This window comes from Cannabis sativa, chromosome 2 (assembly GCF_029168945.1).
Source record: "Cannabis sativa cultivar Pink pepper isolate KNU-18-1 chromosome 2, ASM2916894v1, whole genome shotgun sequence".
NCBI lineage: Eukaryota > Viridiplantae > Streptophyta > Magnoliopsida > Rosales > Cannabaceae > Cannabis > Cannabis sativa.
The window spans coordinates 90,563,104-90,582,756 of record NC_083602.1 but is presented as its reverse complement, the minus strand read 5'-3'; the positions used below and the strand labels follow the sequence as shown (position 1 = coordinate 90,582,756).

Below are 19,653 nucleotides of genomic sequence, written 5' to 3'. Positions count from 1 at the left end.
ATGCATGTTTCAAATCACTCAATCATAAACACGTTATCATACTTTTTTTTTTCCATCAAAAAATAGTAATAAAAAGAGTAATACCAATGAATATTTAATCTTTTGAGGAGACTTTTTACCTTTCTTATCTTTTTTTTTTTTTTTGTAACCTTATTCAATGGATCTTATTTATTACTTTTTTTTTTCTCTAGGGTTACTTTTTGACCATTAATTTCCATCAACCCAACAATTAATGAAAACTTCTATCTAGAAATATCTATTAGTGTGTGTTTTGATGGCAATTCTCAAAAGCTAGCTAGCACTATTTTTTTTTGTTTTTTTTTTTTTTTAAATAAAGCGTTAGATAGATCGAAAAATTAGATTTTACGGTCATTACAAATAATAGTTTTTGGTATCAAGGATATCTCCACGAAACTTGAAAAGTTTTAGGACAAGGCTCATTTAGCCACATTATGGGCAGCGAAGTTACAACCTCTAGGAATAAAAGAAAAATTACAAGATAAAAAACACTTAGAGAGTTGATTACAGACAGAGACATAATTATCAATATTTAAAAAATAGTAAGATCCTTTCAGCGCTTCGATACTATTTTTTTTTAGCATAACTATATATACTATTAAAAAAAAATAAACTGAAAAAATAAATAAAAAAATTCATTGAGATCCCAAAACAAATAAAGGCTTATCGAAACATGGCTCACACTTATCATATACATGATTCTTGAATGTTCTAGATAATCTTGTTTGTTTGTAACTTGAAAAACCAACTACTAATTTTCATACATGATACGTGGCCACATATTTGGTGTCCACGTGTATCCTCAATAATAAGCTAAAACAGTTGAGCAATTTTCATGTACCAAACGATATTTCTTGTCTGTTTTTCAGTTGAGGGGTTCGAAAGTGACATCTTATGATGTTGTCTTGTACAAATGTACAAACCCAATTGGCCAACATTGAGATATAAGACACTGCTTTTTTTATCATGAGTCATGTCTAATAACTATTATTATTATTATTATTAATTATTAGTTTTGGATTTGTCACTACAAAATATCGGTGAGATATTTTTGTTGAGTTTAGTGGTCCTAGATTTTTAACAAATATCTTCCTCGTTGCTTTGGAGACTTTAAATAAAGAGAATTGTTAAAATATAGTATTGGTATTTAATGTTAGGGATATGATTTTGTTCCGTTATTGTACTTTTACGGATTGTAATCCGTGATGTACGGCAGCTGTCAGATGAGAGAATTATTTAATCTGACGGTTGAGATTGATCTAAGGATAGTTAGGGTTAAAAAATAGAAACGTACCCTAACACTCATTTAATATACCCTGAGACCTATCTAATATAATACGGAATACATTCCGTGAAAGTACATCACGGGACAAAATCATATCCCTTTAATGTTATTAGTGTATTTAAGTAATCATAAATTGCATATAATTTAAGAAAGAGAATTAACATTATTAGTGTTAACATTCTCTTCTCACAATCATACAATCTAATTAAGTATCAGGTTTCATATAATTTAAAAAATAATTTTTAGAAAATATTATTAATTGTACAGTGTCACTGGTACCCAATAATAATATTTTTATCAGAAAATAAATTTTTAAAAAATATCACTAATCAATGTGAGGTTTATAAAAAGTAAATGGCACTCATTGATGCCCAATAACAATACTCTTAAATTAGTTAATTGTGATTCAACTTTTATTACCATTTTTGGTTGAGTAATTTATTAGTTTAAAATGAGACTTATTTTTAAGACATAGAGAGACACTTCCCCCCTCTTTGGTGGTCCCATTTTTAAATTGCAACTAAATAAAAAGACCAATCCTCCAATCATTTTATTCATTCAATCAAAACTCTTCTCATTCCAAAATCAATTATTGTGTGTTGCCTTACTATATATATTTTCCTCTCAATTTATTTTGTCCAAACTAAAAAGAACACTTGTCTATAACCTTCAAACTACAAGAAAGAAAGGAAAAAAAAGTCTTTTTGTTCATTCTTTGTTTCTCATAGTCCATTCTTGGTAAGCTATCAATTTTTTTTTTAAGTTTATTATCTTTTATATACTCATGCATTTTCTTTTTCATAATCTTTTTGTAAATAATAACTAAAGATAAGCCAATTTTATCTTATAAATCTTACTACAATGATCATTGTTTCATTTTAAGGTAATTTAAACCTAAATATGCCTATATATAACTACATTACATTTCATAACATAACCATCAATTAATTTTTGTTTTAAATTCATATATATTAAGAAAAAATTAAATTAGCCAAATAAAAATCCAATCTTTAATAACCCTAAAAAATAAAGATTAAATTTTTATTTTCTTTTTCTTTCTTTTTAATGTCAAAAGAATGATCTTTTTCGTCACTATCATCACCGGAGTCGACAATGTCGTCCGCCGCCGCCACTGAAATTTCCGATCAATTCGAAACCCCAATTCTCGACGCAGAATCTTCAGTCCTTCTCCACACAATTTCCGAGCACGGCGGCTATGCTTTCGTCCGCATGGCTTCTCAAGCCGAAGCCGGCGACTTTCGGGCCGCCGAGGCGGCTCGCGAGATGGCTTGGGAGCAGCTTCACTCGGGTCCATGGCACTCTGTTCAGCCGGCTTGGCGCGACGCTTACTCCATGGCTTGCCTCCGAGTCGCCAAGCTTCATTTCGCTAGCGGCGAATTTAAGGAAGCCCTTAGGGTTTTGGATATGGGTCTAATTATGGGTGGAACTCTTTTGAGGAAAGATTTGGATTCTGCTGTTCATAAAGTTTCCTCCAAAGCTAGGGTTTCTGAAGCTCAAGGTGTCAGTAATGGCTCTTCTTCTTCGAAATCGGAGTGTGAATTGGTTCACGACGGCCTCAACAAGGCGGAGGTGAGGTTCGTCTTCCCTAATTTTTGTTTATTAGGTTTTCAAAGATTGCATTTTGAATAAATACTAATTGTCCTCTCCAATTACAAAAATCATTACTTTAGTTACATTACAGTCTAACGATGAATTATGAGAATATACAATGACTTTCTTAGATTTCGAGTAAATTAATGTTGTTATATAGAAAATGATTATTCGGAAAGAATTTTTGTGTTTACATTCTTCGAGTTAATGTTTATACTTTTAATGCTAATAAATTGGATTTTGAATTTTTGATTTAAGCGATTATATATTACAATCATACATAATCTATCATACATAATTTGGGACTCGAACCCAGGACCTCCAACGCACACACGCACTCTCCTATGGCCACGGCCACTTGAGCTAGCCTCAAGTGGTTATAAATTGGATTTTGGATAGTTCATAGTTGTTAAATATATCTTACAACGTAACTGATGTTTGTATGTTTAATATCAATAAATTAGATTTTCGGTAGGCTAAAGTTGTTAAATAGACTCTCTTCGAACGTAAAGGAGCATATTTGTAACAATTTGATAGTTCGGGAAGAATTTTTGTAGCAAAAAATAAAGTTAAAAGAGGCAAAATCCTATGAGGATCATAATTTAGGATGAAAGAAATCTTATTTATTCTTGCATTTTTATTGATAGAGAGATATGTAATAATTGGTTTGGTTATATTATCATATTATTGTAGATTCTTCAAATGTTGCCTGAGAAATCATTGTCTGGTAAGACAGTGGTGAAAAGGTCTGGTCTTTCTATGGAGGGATTTCTTCGTGAATATCTGTTGAATGGATTACCAGTGGTTATAAACGATGCCATGACTCATTGGCCAGCAATGACAAAGTGGAAAGACTTGGATTACTTAAAGACTATTGCTGGGGATCGAACTGTACCTGTTGAGGTGATTAATCTTTCCTCAGTTTTTTCATAACTTTGATGAATTTTGATTATTCATGCAATTCAGTATTGAATGTTTGATTGATTTTGTTTTTATGTGATTTGCAGGTTGGGAAGAATTATCTATGCTCTGAATGGAAGCAAGAGCTCATAACGTTTTCGCAGTTTCTTGAGAGGATTCGAGCTATTAGCTCTTCTTCTTCCTCGTCTTCTGCTGCCCCGACATATCTTGCTCAGCATCCATTATTCGATCAGGTAAATAAATTGTAATGAACTGATGTGAACTCATACTGTTGTTTATGTAATGAACAAGTAGTAATTAATTTTACTTTAAAGAACAGATAAACGAGCTACGAAATGACATATGTGTTCCAGACTACTGTTTTGCTGGTGGGGGCGAGATAAGATCTCTAAATGCTTGGTTCGGTCCGGCTGGTACAGTGACACCATTACACCATGATCCACACCATAATTTACTTGCTCAGGTCTCCCCTTTGGCATACTTTGTTTTGCACATTTGCTGAAACCATAGTGAGTTAATAATAATAATAATAAGATGTTATGTATTTGAAACTCTTTAACCATATGCAATGTGTTGTGCATCATAGTTAATTTGTTATCTCATAGAGTTTTTTAATAGCTTTGTGTTTATAGGATTCGATTCGTGAGCAATTCAAATACATGGTTGTTGTGTAATTTTTTTCGGTTGTTTTCAGGTGGTTGGAAAAAAGTATGTGAGATTGTACCATTCTTCCATTTCGGATGAGCTTCATCCATACACCGAAACTATGCTTTTCAATTCGAGCAAGGTAACTAACTACATTCAAACTTGCATTATTGGCATGAATTCCCATGAGTTTTTTGCTCTGTTCAAAGCTCTGAACATTTCATATTGATGTAATTTATTTTGGTTGGTCTTGGTAGGTTGATCTAGACAACATAGACGAGAAAGTATTTCCAAAGGTGCGCGATTTAGAATTCGTAGACTGCATTTTAGAGGAAGGCGAAATGCTTTACATCCCACCGAAATGGTGGCACTATGTGCGATCTCTAACAACAAGTTTTTCGGTTAGCTTTTGGTGGAATGACACTGAAAATTCAACAGATTCTTGAGTTTTCATTGCTTCCATGGCGGGTTTTGTTCCCTTTCTTTTTCGTTGTGGTTAATTAGAAGTTTAGGTGGTTATGGTGAGTGTAGAAACCAGAGCGTTTTGCTATCTTGGATCTCAAATAGGTTTATTCTTGTGTATATAGCATTTTTCAACGCTCAGGCTGCTAGACTTTTACATATTTTTATTAATTAAAAATGGAAATGTGTGAACTTCTTAAAGAAGTATGTCTTTGCTTTAATAATATCAAATTTCAGTGATTTGTATTATCTTTTTTTAGCTTGCTCAATTTGCATTTGGTAAAACATATTTAATATGTTCATTATTATATTGAATGAAAACGTTAAAATGATTAGACCTTCTATTATTAAAAGGTTAAATAGTGGAATAAGTACTCAAAGTTTTAGGTTTGTAAGCGGCATAAATTCAATGATTTTTTTTAGTGGCATAAGTACCCAGTGTTTATAAAACTGTAATTTTGTTTCAGTTTTATCAGTACAGACTCTGTTATCCTTTTTAAATAAATATAAAACGGAGTTTGTACTGACGAAAATAGAGAAAAATTACAGTTTTACAAATATTGGGTACTTATGCCACTAAAAAAAACCATTGGGTTTATGACGCTTACAAACTTAAAACTTTAAGTACTTATGTCGCTATTACTCTTATTAAAATAACACATTACTAAATTTGTGTTTATATAAAACATAGAATACCAAATAAATACACACCCTAATAATAATAATAATAATACAAGTACAACATTGGGATTTAGAACATAAAACAATTTAAGCACTATCCCAAGTTGTTTTGATTTTTATCTTAAACAAGATTTTGATATTATTAACAAAGGTCTATCATGATATTATTGGAACCTTTTCACCATTCTTAGCAGCCATTGCAGCACTAAAAAACTCATCCAATGCTTGAGAAGAAGACCCTTTAAGACCATTAATCTCATTTCGCATAGCATTCTCAATCATCTCTTTAACCTCAAAACTTTTCCTTCTCATTTCATTCCCTTTCTCCGAATCGAAATTCATCACCAACTCAATCTTCTCTGCTAAATCTTCACACCTAACCTCACACTTCTTCCCTCTAGCCACTTCAACACAAACCCCAATCTCCTTCTCAAGCAACACAGCATTGAAAAATTGCTCAGCCGCCATAGGCCAACCGAGCATTGGCACGCCATTGCTAAGAGCCTCCAACACCGAGTTCCAACCACAATGAGTCAAAAACACCGAAACCGCTTTGTGTGAAAGAATCTCCACTTGTGGTGCCCATGTTTGTACCAACAATCCTCTACTCGAAACCCTTTCTTCAAACCCTTTAGGCAACCATTCTTGAGCTCTGAATTCCGAGTTTATGTCAAAACCAATAGGAGGTCTAACTACCCAAATGAAATCTTTACCACTTTTCTCTAAAGCCATAGCTAATTGCATCATCTGTGAAGCTGAGATTGTGTTCATAGATCCAAATGACACAAATAGAACTGAATTTAAAGCCTTTGAATTGAGCCAATCTCTACAAAGCTTTGATGTAAACTCATTCTGTTTTGCTCTACTTTCCGATGGCAAAAGAACCGGTCCGATTGGCCAAACCGGTTTACTGAGTTTTCTCTTAAAATAAAGTAATCCCAATTGATCAAACTCTCCAATGGTGTTAAACAAAACCCCATTTGAATCAACCCAAGATAAGAGATTTCCCAATTGGAATTTCGACCAAGGATCATTCCCATCAGCTTCAAAAATATTCAAAGGCAATTGGGAAACATGAAAGATCGAAGCTTCCTCAAAATCCGGCAACAAAAACTCATCGGAATCAACTTTCCGGTGAGGAAGATTCAACCAAAGGGAGTAATAACAAGCCAAACCAAACCCACTACAGCCGCTAAAGAAAGCGTGGAAAATACCCATTTCCTTAGCTACGGCGGCCGTCCACCCGAAAAAGATATCGGCGATGAAACAAAGGGGTTTTCGGCTAGGGTTTTCTCTGATGAGATCTTTTAGGATTTTCTCAACAGGAGGTCTGAGTGAAATTGAGGACTGAAGAAGACGGAAGACATTGGTGTAAGAGAGAACATCGGTGTTTTCGGTGTTGGGAGGGAGGCCGTGATCGGAACTAGTGAAAGGGATTTCGAGGAGGCGAATGGTGGAATCAGGTGGGAGTGAAGATCGGAGCTTTTTGATGTTTAATGGAGTGTTTAGGAAAATTACGTTGAACCCTTTTTGGCGTTCGATGTGGAGAGCTAAGGCTAAGAAGGGGATTATATGGCCTTGAGCCATGAATGGGAATATGATTACTTTTTCTTTGGTTTCCGCCATTGTTGTCTTCTCCAGTTCGAAACCTTAATTTTATTAAAAAGAAGAAAGAAATTAAGGAAATTTGGTGGAAATATAGTTTGACTTTGACCTCTGTCGGCTTTAGAAATTTATTTATTAATTAAGTGACAAATCTATGTCCAAATGTCTCCTTCCAATGGTAGAATGACAAGTGTGACATAAGTAGTTGTGGACTTTCTAGGAAGTAGGTAGTTGAAGTTGAAGGATTCCACCTTTATTTTCAAAGAATTGCTTAGGTACTTGAGCATAGGTTAAATTTTGGAAGAACGATGGCTAAGGCTAACAATTTAGTTAGCAAAGGATGCTAAAAAATATTTTTGGGCCCTTATCTTAAAAATTTGGGCTTAACCACAGGTACCTAACACTTCCTTTGGTGTCATACCGCAGGAACATATACATACGTAATACGAGAGTTTCTACCTTGTTGAAGATCTAGTATGTCAAAAATAATGTGGAAGAGATAAAATAAAATATTATATTTTTAGATGATGTGAAGGATTTTAGTACCTTTAAAGAATATTACCATTGGAGATGCTTTAATAGCATCTCCAATGGGAGTTGCCTATTGGAGTAGACTTGCCACATGTACAATATAGTCCAATAGTATTGCTCAAATAAAACAAGAGACTTTGGAGAATGATGGCTAACGTGGATAAAGTATGAGGATGCTAAAAGGCATCATTAATGTTTAACCTTCTCTCGAATCATCTGCATTATTAGTGTAATTAAATATCGAGTTTTATATAACTTACAATTAGTCCATATAATTAATCATAAGACGTCACTTATAGAAGGTACTGGGTACCAGTAGTACCCAATAGCAAAGCTCAGAAATAAAAATCTTAATTATGCTTTCTTGATCGATTACCAAATTCTAATTTGTGGAAAAATTACAATTAATATACAGAATCAATTCAACTAACATTGAATCACAAAACAATTAGTAATGACAAAGTCAACAAATCATGAACTAACAATCAGAGATAAAATAGAGACGAACAAAGTAATTAAAACTAGAAACGATTAAAACAATAAAACAATAAAATCAATACCAAGATATATACTGATTCAAGTCTTATAAATTAATGTGATCTATAACTCTACTCCAGTTCTGGAACACCACCGAAACATCTTTATTGATTGAGCAAGAGTAAAAGTACAATTAGTCGAGAACAATTCTCTATTTGCATTCTCTCAAAGTGTTTCTCTCTCGTAGTCTTACCTAAGAATCTTATTCATCTACAAAAGATTCTTCATACAAATCTCAAAACTCAATCTCTCTCTTTTCTCTGCGTTCTCAATTTTCAACCTCTAAGTAATAAGGATCCCAAAGTTGGTGACTGCTATAACTAAGTTGTTAAGTCAGTTATGATTTAACAAACTCCTCGTAACAATATCTCCACGTCAGCTCAAGATAAAACTCTTCCGAATGAGAGGCATGCTTCTAGACAATGGACCAAAGCATACGTTGAAAGGACTTCACGTATAGGAGTGGCGACAGCTGAAGTCGACTATTCGAAACTCTCTTCCAGGAGAGAACAACTAGCCATTTGGAACTCATTTCTAGAGAAAGTCTAACTTTCCCTGAAAATTCTTTTCAGATGGACAAGTTAGACTTCTGAGAACGCCCTTCCGGATGAAATACGAACAACTTTTGAGATTTTTTATTTAGAGGAACTATACCACAATCACTTTTGATGAATAAGTTAAAATAGCTTATTCTTTGACTTATAAAGAAAAAGTTATGAAATTAAGCAATTCATAAAGTAAGCTAAAATTTAGCTATTTTACATTTTTTTATCTAAATAATTAGTAATGAACTAAATGTAAAGGTAATTAGTTAGTCAACTAAATATAATTTATTCTTGTATTTATCTTTTCTATATATATGTAATATTATTGTATTATATTTTATGGAATGAATAAAATAAAATAGTAAAATGATACAGAGTAAAGAAGTTAATGCTTGACGTAATATAAAAAATTGAGGTACAATACAAAATAAAGTTTTGGTGATTTATTTTAAAAGATAAAATAGAAAAGTTATTGTGAGTGCTTGGAGGGTTCTACTATCTAAATAGTTTTAATTTTTATTTTTTTATGCTCAACATAATTATTTAAGACATCATTTAAATTTTCCAGAAATGCAAAAAAAATTCCATTTAAACAATTGAAATTATCAGATTCAAATCATACTTCTGACTAATTCCTTTTAATTTTATTAACAATGATCTATTCCAAACTTTGATATATACAACATGTCTCTCCTAAATTTTGATTCACATAATGTTTTCCTTAGTAAAATGTTAAGAAAATTCTTAAATCTAATAGTTTAGAAGATACAATACAATTTGTACACGTTGAAATTCAAAAGACTAAAATTATTTGAATGACAAAACCACCAAACATCTAAGAGCAACCCTATAAATAGTTTAATAGTTTATTCATTGAACAACTTGTCTTCTCCTAACACTTTCTATACTAGAATAAACTAATCATGATGATGTCAGAGACAGACAACAACAACAACAGAAACATAGTCCTCTTCCCATTCATGGCACAAGGCCACTTCAATCCCTTTCTAGCCTTAGCTCATAAACTCTCCCAAACCAGAAATAACTACTTTACACTCACTTTAGTCACTACCCAACTCAATCTTCCACACCTCAAACTCTCTCTTCCACCAAACTCCTCAATTCAACTGATCGGATTATCTTTTCCCGGCGATGGCTATGAATCTGACCTTCCTTCCGGCGTGGAGAACACCGACTCTCTTCCCTATCATTTCATGGCTGATTTCTTACAAGCTTGTATTTCTCTCAAACCCCAGTTCAGAAAACTCATCTCCGACCTATGTTCTCACCCGGATAACCGTAAAAAACCGTTCTTGATAATCTCCGACATGTTTTTCGGATGGACTTATGAGGTTGCTCGCGAGTTTGGAGTTTTCAACGCCGGGTTTTGCGGTGGTGGAGGATTTGGGTTCGCTTGCTTTTACTCTCTGTGGATGAACCTTCCTCATCGACTGAGTAAAGGAGCTGCCTTTTCCGATGAAATCTGTTTGCCGGATTTTCCAGAAGCTGGAAAGATTCAGGTGACTCAGATGTCGGAATTCTTACGTGTGGCTGATGGGTCTGATAAGTTTTCTGTTGTGTTAAGAGAACTTCTTCAGTTATGGACGAAAGTTGATGCTTTTCTTTTTAACACAATTGAGCAAATCGAACAGAGTAATGGGTTAGCATATTTCCGGCGAATAATCGGTAAAGATGTGATTTTTTCTATTGGGCCTGTCTTTTCTCCGGCAACAAGGTCAGAAAAAGCAACAATTGGGATCACAGTAGAGAAGTGTACACAATGGCTTGATTCAAAACCAAAAAGATCAGTTCTTTATGTGTCATTTGGGTCAATGAACACTATATCAACATCTCAAATGATGGAATTAGGCATGGCATTGGAAGCTAGTGGCAAAAGCTTCATCTGGGTTGTTAGGCCGCCGATCGAGTTTGACATAAATGGCGAGTTCAGAGCCGAAGAGTGGCTGCCAAAGGGGTTCGAGGAGCGAATGAGGGAGTCGAAAAGAGGGTTGGTTGTGCATCAATGGGCTCCTCAAGTGACCATCTTGGGTCATGAAGCTGTGTGTGGTTTTCTCAGCCATTGTGGTTGGAATTCAGTGTTGGAATCACTTAGTTATGGTGTGCCTATAATTGGTTGGCCTTTGTCTGCAGATCAGTTTTACAATGCTAAACTTTTGGAAGAGAAATTGGGTGTTTGTGTTGAAATTGGGAGAGGAAAGAGCTCCTGTGTTGGACATAAAGAAATGGTTGAGAAGATTGATTTGGTTATGAATATAGAGAGTGAGAAAGGAGGAGAAATTAGAAGGAAAGTTAGTGAAGTTAGGGAAATGATTAGGAATGGTGTGAGAGATGAGAATGGGTTTAAGGGCTCTTCTGTTATAGCAATGGAGAAGCTTTTGAATACTGCTATGATTTTTAGTGAGCAGAAAAGAACTAAGCTAATCTGATGAGATTGAAACAGCTACAAAGTTGGATTGTGAAGCCTTTGTATAGGCCTTTCTATTCTATATATATTGATCAGTTGAGTTTACCATAAATATATATATATGCTGGTGTAATCAAATAATCAAGTGTGTCCGTGTATAAAGTTGTCAAGGATTTATTACTATTACTATTATTATTATTATTATTATTATTATTATTATTATTATTATTATTATTATTATTATTGTTATGTATAAACCTAACTCTAATTAGTCAAAACAAAGAGCTTATTCACAGTTTTCTTCTCTCACTCTTTAAACAAAACACTTTCAATATCAAAATTACTAGCAACAATGATGTCTGAGACTGATACAGAAAACAACAGAAACATAGTCCTCTTCCCATTCATGGCACAAGGACACTTCAATCCTTTTCTAGCCTTAGCTCATAAACTCTCCCAAACCAGAAATAACTACTTTACAGTTACTTTAGTCACTACCCAACTCAATCTTCCACACCTCAAACTCTCTCTGCCACCAAATTCCTTAATTCAACTCGTCGGAATAACTTTTCCCGGCGAGGGTTATGAATCTGATCTTCCTTCCGGCGTGGAGAACACCGACTCGCTTCCTTACAATCTCCTCCCAAATTTCTTCGAAGCTTCACTTTCACTCAAACCCCAGTTCGGAAAACTCATCTCCGACCTCTGTTCTCACCCGGATAACCGTAAAAAACCGTTCTTGATAATCTCCGACATGTTTTTCGGATGGACTAAAGAGGTTGCTACCGAGTTTGGAATTTTCAACGCCTTTTTCTGCATTGGTGGGGGGTTTGGGTTCGCTTGCTTTTACTCTCTGTGGATGAATCTTCCTCATCGCTTGAGTAAAGGAGCTTCCTTTACCGACGAAATCTGTTTGCCGGATTTTCCCGAAGCTGGGAAAATCCACCTAACTCAGATGTCGGAATTCTTACGTGTGGCTGATGGGTCTGAGAAGTTTTCTATTGTGTTACGAAAGCTGCTTCAGTTATGGACGAAAGCTGATGCTTTTCTTTTCGACACAGTTGAGCAGATCGAACAGAGTAATGGATTAGCATATTTCCGGCGAATAATTGGTGAAGATGTGATTTTTTCTATTGGGCCTCTCTTTTCTCCGGCAACAAGGTCCGGAAAAGCAAGAGCTGGAATCACAGACGAAATATGCACACAATGGCTGGACTCAAAACCAAAAAGATCGGTTCTTTATGTGTCATTTGGGTCAATGAACAATATATCAACATCTCAAATGATGGAATTAGCCATGGCATTGGAAGCCAGTGGCAAAAGCTTCATCTGGGTTGTTAGGCCGCCGATCGGGTTTGACATAAACGGCGAATTCAGAGCTGAAGAGTGGCTGCCAAAGGGGTTCGAGGAGCGAATGAGGGAGTCGAAAAGAGGGTTAGTTGTGCATCAATGGGCTCCTCAAGTGACCATCTTGGGTCATGAAGCTGTGTGTGGTTTTCTCAGCCATTGTGGTTGGAATTCAGTGTTGGAATCACTTAGTTATGGTGTGCCTATAATTGGTTGGCCTTTGTCTGCAGATCAGTTTTATAATGCCAAATTGTTGGAAGAGAAATTTGGTGTTTGTATTGAAATTGGGAGAGGAATGAGCTCCTTTGTTGGACATAAAGAAATGGTTGAAAAGATTAATTTGGTTATGAATTTAGAGACAGAGAAAGGAGGAGAAATGAGAAGGAAAGCTTGGGAAGTTGGGGAAATGATTAGGAATGGTGTGAGAGATGAGAGTGAGTTTAAGGGTTCTTCTGTTATAGCAATGGAGAAACTTTTGAATACTGCTATGATTTTTAGTGAGCAGAAAAGAACTAAGCTGATCTGATGAGATGAGATCATTTCAGTTACAAAAGTCTGTTGTACTCTATAGTTCTCATATATTGATTATGTGTATCATTATGAAGTTGTCAATGATTTATTATTATCATTATTATTAAATGAACTTACATTTTCTTTTACAATGAGTAGTAAAATTTATATGTACAAAAGGATATAAATTTAATTTTGTGGTTTAAATTTCTTTATAGTTTGATGGAAGGTTGCACCAGATTTCTGGAAGGGTATGTGATTTTGGATTGATTTTGGGAGGAATGCCAAAATATTCCAAAATCAATCCTTTCTTTTTTGAATGAATGGACGTCTATTAATAAGAAAAGAATTAGATCTCGTAATCATTACAAAATAAGTCTTTCAGAATTTGAGAAATAGATAACCGACCAAACTTATTGTAGGTGAACGCTCACTTACTCACATTATGAGCAACAAAATTACAAGTTCTGAGAATACACGAATTGATTAGAAGACAAATCTTTTTTAAGAAAATCACATGTATATCCTTTCATGAAAAATAAAATATATATTATATAATCTATCATTCAGTAAATTTACTTCTAAATTTTGAATACATTCTATCTCTTCTCTATTAATACCACCAAACAACATGAAATTCTATCCATTACTCCTCACCCTCCTTTTTAAACTCTCAATCCTTCAATATTTTTTCCTTCTTGCCAAATATCATGTTACTTTTGGGCTATATTTTTATGCTATTGTTTACCACAGTGTAATCAGTATTCCTTCGCTACAAGTGAGGTTTTTATTTCGATGATTTTTATTTTCTAAATTTATGTAGGAAGTAGAAAAAGTTAATGTATTAGATTTTAACACTTATTTTTTTTTCTCACTTTTTGCTTTTTGTCCTATTTTTAGCCTATACTCTTAGGGTTCGTTTGGAACGCCGTATTAGGTCATATTGTATTGTATTGTATTATATTGAATTGTATTTTATGCAATATTTTTATTTAAAACTATATGTGGTATTAACTTTTATGGACACCTAAATATATAATATTTTAGTATAAATTAAAGTTTAACATAGTATTATATAAAAATATGATTTATAATTCAATTCAATATAATACAATACAATACAATACGACTTAATACGGCGTTCCAAACGAGCCCTTATGCTATTGTTTACCACAACATTCGTTTCGATGATAAACTAAAAAGTAACATTGATGCTAAAATTTAGTTTGGGTATCCTATTTATAGAGTATTTATTATTAAAGTACTTAGTACAAATAAGATTATCAAAAATGATATGCAAGAGAGATAGAATATAATTTTATATTTTTAAATGATGTGAAATTATTCAACAACTTGGCACAATTATAGGCATTAAGCTCCTTGACATAAGGAGTAAGCTATTTATAGAAATAAAATATAAGTTTTTTTTTTTTTTGAGTGAAAGAAATAAAATATAGAAATTATTTCTACTATATTTTCTTTGTTATTTTGAAGAAGTTTAAGCTAGCGACTCATATTTTTCAAGTAATAGGAAAGAGGATCGAAAGACAAAAATTGAATGTCAAGAAGGTAAAGGTAGGATGGATAATTGGTCAGATCTAAATTAATCATACATAGACAGTAGTTGGATCGGAAACAACAATAATTCTTACTTAAAATGAAATTCCAACTCAGCACTTTTTGAGATTTTGAGAAGAGTTGTCCTTTCGAGAGCACAATATGATGAAAGTGTTTATTTCTCCCTGTCAATCCGATGACAAATTTTTGGCCTTCTTACCAAAATTCCTGAAGAAATATCCCAATGCAATTTTAATTCAAGATTTTAATCAAGGGTCTCAACTGAACAATACTATATACTCGTATGTGTTACAATCTCAACTAATAAAAAAAGTCAGAAGATCATACTTACATTAGCAAATTCATCTCAACTGAACTCTGACCAATAGTTTTGTTAATGGTGTTTTGCTGCATCAACTCTCTTGCCATATTCACTTCTTGCCATTTACCAGCCTTGGCATATATATTTGAAAGAAGCACATAAACCCCACTACTAACTTGAGCTTGAGGTTCCAACTTTGTTATCTGATTTCTTACTTTATCAGCTAAATCAACATTTTCATATATCTCACAACCATTCAAAATAGCACCCCAAATGTTAATGTTTGGTTGTAGTGGCATTTCCTCAACTAGACTCATTGCCTCTTTCAAACGCCCAGCTCTGCTCAAAAGATCAACCAAGCAACCGTAGTGCTCGAGAGTTGGAACAATGCCATGAACACTCCTCATTTCGTTAAAATGTCTCTGGCCTTCGTCGGCTAGACCTACATGGCTGCAAGCAAACAAAACACCGATATAAGTTATCTCGTCGGGAACTACATTATTACCATCTTCTTGCATAGTTTCGAAAGTTTTAAGAGCTTCAATGCCCTTTCCATGAATGGCAAAGCCTAAGATCATACTAGTCCATGCCTTCACATCCTTCTTTTGCAAATTGTCGAAAATCTTCCAAGCACTGTTGGGATCTCCAACTTTCGCATACATGTCTACAAAAGCAGTCCCAACAGCGAGGTCATTGATCCATTTGGTTTTTGATATGTAAGCATGAAGACATTGTCCCAAAATCAAACCCCCCAAATGAGCACATGCACTAAGGACACCCAGAAAGGTAGCTTGGTCAGGAAGAACAAGCTCAGCAATTTGCATACTCAAGAAAAGATCAAGGCTATCCTTAGCTTGGCCGTACTGATTATATGCAGCAATCATGGAATTCCAAGCAACCGAGTTCTTTTGAGGCATTTTGTTGAACAAGTCCTTTGCTGTTTTCAAGTTCCCACATTTTGCATACATATCTACTATGGCAGTTGCTAGAATCACATTGAAATTTTGATTTGACATGAAAGGATCATAACCCAGATGGCGAATGCGATTGTGAACCCATTTACCATTCTCTAGATCCTTACTTCGAGCACAAGCAACCAAAACATTCACCAATGTAATCTCATTTGGCTTTACATCTCTATCTTCCATATCTCTAAAAGCCTTTATAGCCTCACCAAATCGATTGTTGTTTACTAACCCGGAAATCAAACTGGTCCAGGCCACCACATTCCACTTAGGCACCATATCAAAGGCTTTCAAACCAGCTTCCATGTCAGAACAACAAGCATACATATGGAGTAAAGCAGTAGAAGCATAAACATCTAACTCAAACCCGGTTTTCACAATGCGATTGTGAACAGATCTTCCATAACAATGATGTCCAATTACTGAGCAAACTTTCAACACAAATGGGAATGTAAAATTGTCTGGCGAAATGCCCATTTGCAGCATACGTTTGTACATGATCAAACCCTCAATTGGAGTGTCACTAAAAGAATAACCTCTAATCATTGAGTTACAAATGTAGTTATTAGGCTGAGCAATTTGATTAAACACTGACCTTGCATAGTGGACATCTCCAGTTTCGGGGGAAACACAAAAGTCCATAATCCTACTCAATGGAATGATGTTTTTGATAACTGATGTAGTTATCATCACCCCATGTAGCTGTTTCAACTCAGCCATGGTTTTGCATTTTTCCAAGAGAGAGAGAATTGTGTCATAGGATTTTTTCATAATTCTCTTTTGGAGCAAAACTCAAGGATCCAAATTTGGACTGAAACAGAAGTGTGGCACTTAGCCATGCCTGCAGAAAAAAAGAACATAACTTATAATAGATTAGATACCAATGATAAAACAGAACAATAAGTAATATCAAGTTTAGGACAGTTTAGTTGAACTACATTAAAGGTTGAACCTTTAACTTGGTTTGTTCCCATACAGTAGCCCTCTTAAGCACTCTCTTAAAACACTAGAGGTTGATCAAATCAGATTAGTCCTATGAAGTATGAGCCACATCATTTCCTTCTACAATTATTATTTGCATGGTGTTTCATAATTCTCAGTGTACTTTAACCTACATTCTACTTCAGGCAATAAAAATAGGAAGATCATCTAAGACATTATAACTATAAGGTAATTTTATAATACACTAGGGATGTTTCGGTAGGCCTATCTGTTTCGATATTTATGAGAGTTTTTTAGTCTAATATTTTTCATGACATAATTATTTAGGACCACTTGTAGATTTACGAGTAGTTTACAATATCAAAAATAAGATTTGAATATTTTGTGGCACGTACGACTGTTTACTCTTATACATTTGATAAGCAATTGTTTGAATTTTATTTTCGACAATGTAACTATTTAGAATTTTCTGACAACTTATATAGGCTCCTAAATAATTATAACATTCGCAATTAAAAAAAAAAAAAAGAACTAAGAATTTACCATAATATCCGTAAAGGTGTACTACAGAAATTTCCTTAACTATAATATAGTTCTATATTAGTGTGTATTACCTTAGTTATATGATTTAATTTCAGAGGGGGAGAAAAAAGTAGCTAAACAAATAATAGATTATAGCTAAAGTTGCTTGAATTAATTTTCTACTAGTAATATTTTCAAACACCTTGAGTGCATTAATATTTGAAACGAAAAACTAAGCAAAATATGAATTTAAATGAATCTTCTTTCTCACAATTGACAATTGTAAACAAACACATTAATTAATCAATCTCTGCTACATTATATATATAAACACAATTACAGGGGAGATGATGAAGATAGATACCTCCTAAATCTCAAGAGATGGAGAAACAAAAACATTTAGATGATCTGACGGCTCAGGTTTCTCAGCTTGAAAGAGAGAATCACCAGATCATGACGCGTGTCAAAACACTACCTGGCTCAACGTTTTGAGTTGAGCCATCCCAAATGTGTGAACTCATTCGTTGGATGAGATTATTAACTTCCAAACGCAACTAATAATGCTGTCGTTTAGGTGGGAAGTGGATGTGGGATCCAACGGTGGAGATTATTCCATGGCTAGTGGGAGTTAGTTCAGTACGGTTGAGCCTATGAAAAGATTTCCATGGGTGAGAACTTTAGAAAAGAAAAAAATATATTTTTTTTTATTTTAACACTTTAAGAATCAAAACAGTTTTTTTTTTCTTTCAAAAAAAACCATTTTTTTTTATATTTTTATAGAATTCTATATAAAAATTTACATAATAATTAATGAAGCAACCTAAATCGCAACCGAAATCCATATATAAAAACTATCGGAGCAATCCAAACTGTAAATTTTAAAAAAAAATATATGAGATAATTTTTTCTAAAAAAAATTAAGTTTAATAATCTATGTAGCATCTTGTATGAGTTTTTGTTTATTATTATTTGTTTTTTAAAATTTTATTTAATTTTTAATTAGTATTTTTATTTAATAAAATTTTTCATTTCTTCATTCTCATTCTATATTTAATTAACAATATTTATGAGTTGAGTATAATAATTAATTAAACGATAAAAATGAAGAAAAAGCAATCACAAAATTAAAAATAAAATAATTAAATTTATAAAAACGCTTTATAATTAAAAATATAAATATAATTATTCAAATATCATATTCAATTATAATAATAATATGTCTCTTCACATATAATTATAGGTTATATGACACAAATCTCAAGTTTGTAAATTTATTTAATTTGGGTCAATGAACACTATATCAACATCTCAAATGACCGAGTTAGGCATGGCATTGGAAGCCAGTGGCAAAAGCTTCATCTGGGTTGTTAGGCCGCCGATCGGGTTCGACATAAACGGCGAGTTCAGAGCCGACGAGTGGCTGCCAAAGGGGTTCGAGGAGCGAATGAGAGAGTCGAAAAGAGGGTTGGTTGTGCATCAATGGGCTCCCCAAGTGACCATCTTGGGTCATGAAGTTGTGTGTGGTTTTCTCAGCCATTGTGATTGGAATCACTTAGTTATGGTGTGCCTATAATGTTTATAAGTATTTGGAAGAAGAGTTGGGAGTTGGTGTTGAGGTTGGAAGAGGAAAAAGCTTCTTTGTTGGATATGAAGAAATGGTTGAGAAGATTGATTTAGTTAAGAATGGTGTGAAAGATGAGAATGGGTTTAAGGGTTCTTCTGTTATATATAGCTATGGTTTGAAGCTCTTTTGAGGTATCAAGTTCAATGCTATTTGATAATGAAAAGTTTGAGTAAGCTACATTTTAAATTAGGTACTAATATGTTTGTGTCAATATATAATTGTGTTGTAATATATAAATAAGTTTTGCATTAGTTATGGCTTTTCAAGATTCTATCTTTTTATTGGAGAAACGGTGGTGAGTGTAGTAGCTCTAGCTCTAGCTCTACTCATTTTATAATAATAAGTCATTCAAATTCATCATTTAAATCAAACATATAAATAATTTTAAGAGCATTGTTATTGGGTGTTATTGGGCATCAATGCTCAGCACCTTCTATAAGTGGTATTTCACGATTGGTTGGTGATATTCTTTATAAAATTACTTTCTTATATAAGACTCGATACTTAATTATATAAATAGTTGTATGGCACATGTTAGACACCAAATGTGTCTTTTAGCAATTCTCTAATTTTAAAGCTAATCAATAATAGAGAATCA

At 33.7% G+C, this 19,653-nt stretch overlaps 6 protein-coding genes across 8 annotated transcripts in view; 3 read left to right on the top strand and 3 right to left on the bottom strand.

Moving 5' to 3' along the window:
- Window positions 1–304: 304 nt before the first annotated feature.
- LOC115718623 (wax ester synthase/diacylglycerol acyltransferase 5) overlaps window positions 305–19,653 on the bottom strand; it is a 66,625-nt gene continuing 47,276 nt past the window's right edge. Inside the window, exon 6 of the transcript XR_009686451.1 lies at window positions 305–404. The gene's annotated coding sequence lies outside the window, so the exon portion shown is untranslated. The remainder of the gene's footprint in view (window positions 405–19,653) is intronic.
- On the top strand, window positions 1,845–5,191 carry LOC115721095 (lysine-specific demethylase JMJ30). 3 transcript variants are annotated; one of them, XM_030650342.2, is made up of 7 exons: window positions 1,845–2,041; window positions 2,411–2,893; window positions 3,608–3,817; window positions 3,922–4,068; window positions 4,155–4,298; window positions 4,530–4,622; window positions 4,738–5,191. In XM_030650342.2, exons 2-7 carry the CDS (start codon window positions 2,417–2,419, stop codon window positions 4,924–4,926), a joined length of 1,260 nt encoding a protein of 419 aa, XP_030506202.2. In that variant the 5' UTR covers window positions 1,845–2,041; window positions 2,411–2,416; the 3' UTR covers window positions 4,927–5,191. The 3 variants fall into 3 exon arrangements, 2 of the variants coding, with proteins under 2 accessions (XP_030506202.2, XP_030506201.2); XR_004012378.2 differs by having other exon boundaries at window positions 1,856–2,041; window positions 2,379–2,893; window positions 4,155–4,344; window positions 4,738–4,784; XM_030650341.2 differs by having other exon boundaries at window positions 1,856–2,041; window positions 2,379–2,893.
- LOC115721281 (UDP-glycosyltransferase 92A1) lies at window positions 5,604–7,344 on the bottom strand. The gene has a single exon (XM_030650547.2). The coding sequence runs from the start codon at window positions 7,247–7,249 to the stop codon at window positions 5,780–5,782; it is 1,470 nt and encodes a 489-aa protein (XP_030506407.2). The 5' UTR covers window positions 7,250–7,344; the 3' UTR covers window positions 5,604–5,779.
- LOC115720706 (UDP-glycosyltransferase 92A1) lies at window positions 9,674–11,556 on the top strand. Its single transcript, XM_030649874.2, has one exon. It carries the CDS (start codon window positions 9,765–9,767, stop codon window positions 11,286–11,288), a length of 1,524 nt encoding a protein of 507 aa, XP_030505734.2. The 5' UTR covers window positions 9,674–9,764; the 3' UTR covers window positions 11,289–11,556.
- On the top strand, window positions 11,618–13,316 carry LOC133035169 (UDP-glycosyltransferase 92A1-like). The gene has a single exon (XM_061111008.1). It carries the CDS (start codon window positions 11,619–11,621, stop codon window positions 13,137–13,139), a length of 1,521 nt encoding a protein of 506 aa, XP_060966991.1. The 5' UTR covers window position 11,618; the 3' UTR covers window positions 13,140–13,316.
- On the bottom strand, window positions 14,630–17,969 carry LOC115718562 (putative pentatricopeptide repeat-containing protein At3g05240). Its single transcript, XM_030647365.2, has 3 exons — window positions 17,796–17,969; window positions 15,033–16,808; window positions 14,630–14,908 (listed from the first exon to the last, which is right to left on the bottom strand). The coding sequence occupies exons 2-3, from the start codon at window positions 16,736–16,738 to the stop codon at window positions 14,869–14,871; spliced, it is 1,746 nt and encodes a 581-aa protein (XP_030503225.2). The 5' UTR covers window positions 16,739–16,808; window positions 17,796–17,969; the 3' UTR covers window positions 14,630–14,868.

Excerpts from the sequence above, each read along its gene's own strand:
- LOC115721095 (XM_030650342.2), top strand. The coding sequence starts at position 2,417 with ATGTCGTCCGCCGCCGCCACTGAAATTTCCGATCAATTCGAAACCCCA. Across the intron at positions 3,818-3,921 it reads ATCGAACTGTACCTGTTGAG|GTTGGGAAGAATTATCTATG; the intron begins GTGATTAATCTT and ends TGTGATTTGCAG. Across the intron at positions 4,069-4,154 it reads AGCATCCATTATTCGATCAG|ATAAACGAGCTACGAAATGA; the intron begins GTAAATAAATTG and ends TTTAAAGAACAG.
- LOC115721281 (XM_030650547.2), bottom strand. The coding sequence starts at position 7,249 with ATGGCGGAAACCAAAGAAAAAGTAATCATATTCCCATTCATGGCTCAA.
- LOC115720706 (XM_030649874.2), top strand. The coding sequence starts at position 9,765 with ATGATGATGTCAGAGACAGACAACAACAACAACAGAAACATAGTCCTC.
- LOC133035169 (XM_061111008.1), top strand. The coding sequence starts at position 11,619 with ATGATGTCTGAGACTGATACAGAAAACAACAGAAACATAGTCCTCTTC.
- LOC115718562 (XM_030647365.2), bottom strand. The coding sequence starts at position 16,738 with ATGAAAAAATCCTATGACACAATTCTCTCTCTCTTGGAAAAATGCAAA. Across the intron at positions 14,909-15,032 it reads GTTGAGATGAATTTGCTAAT|GAATTTTGGTAAGAAGGCCA; the intron begins GTAAGTATGATC and ends ATATTTCTTCAG.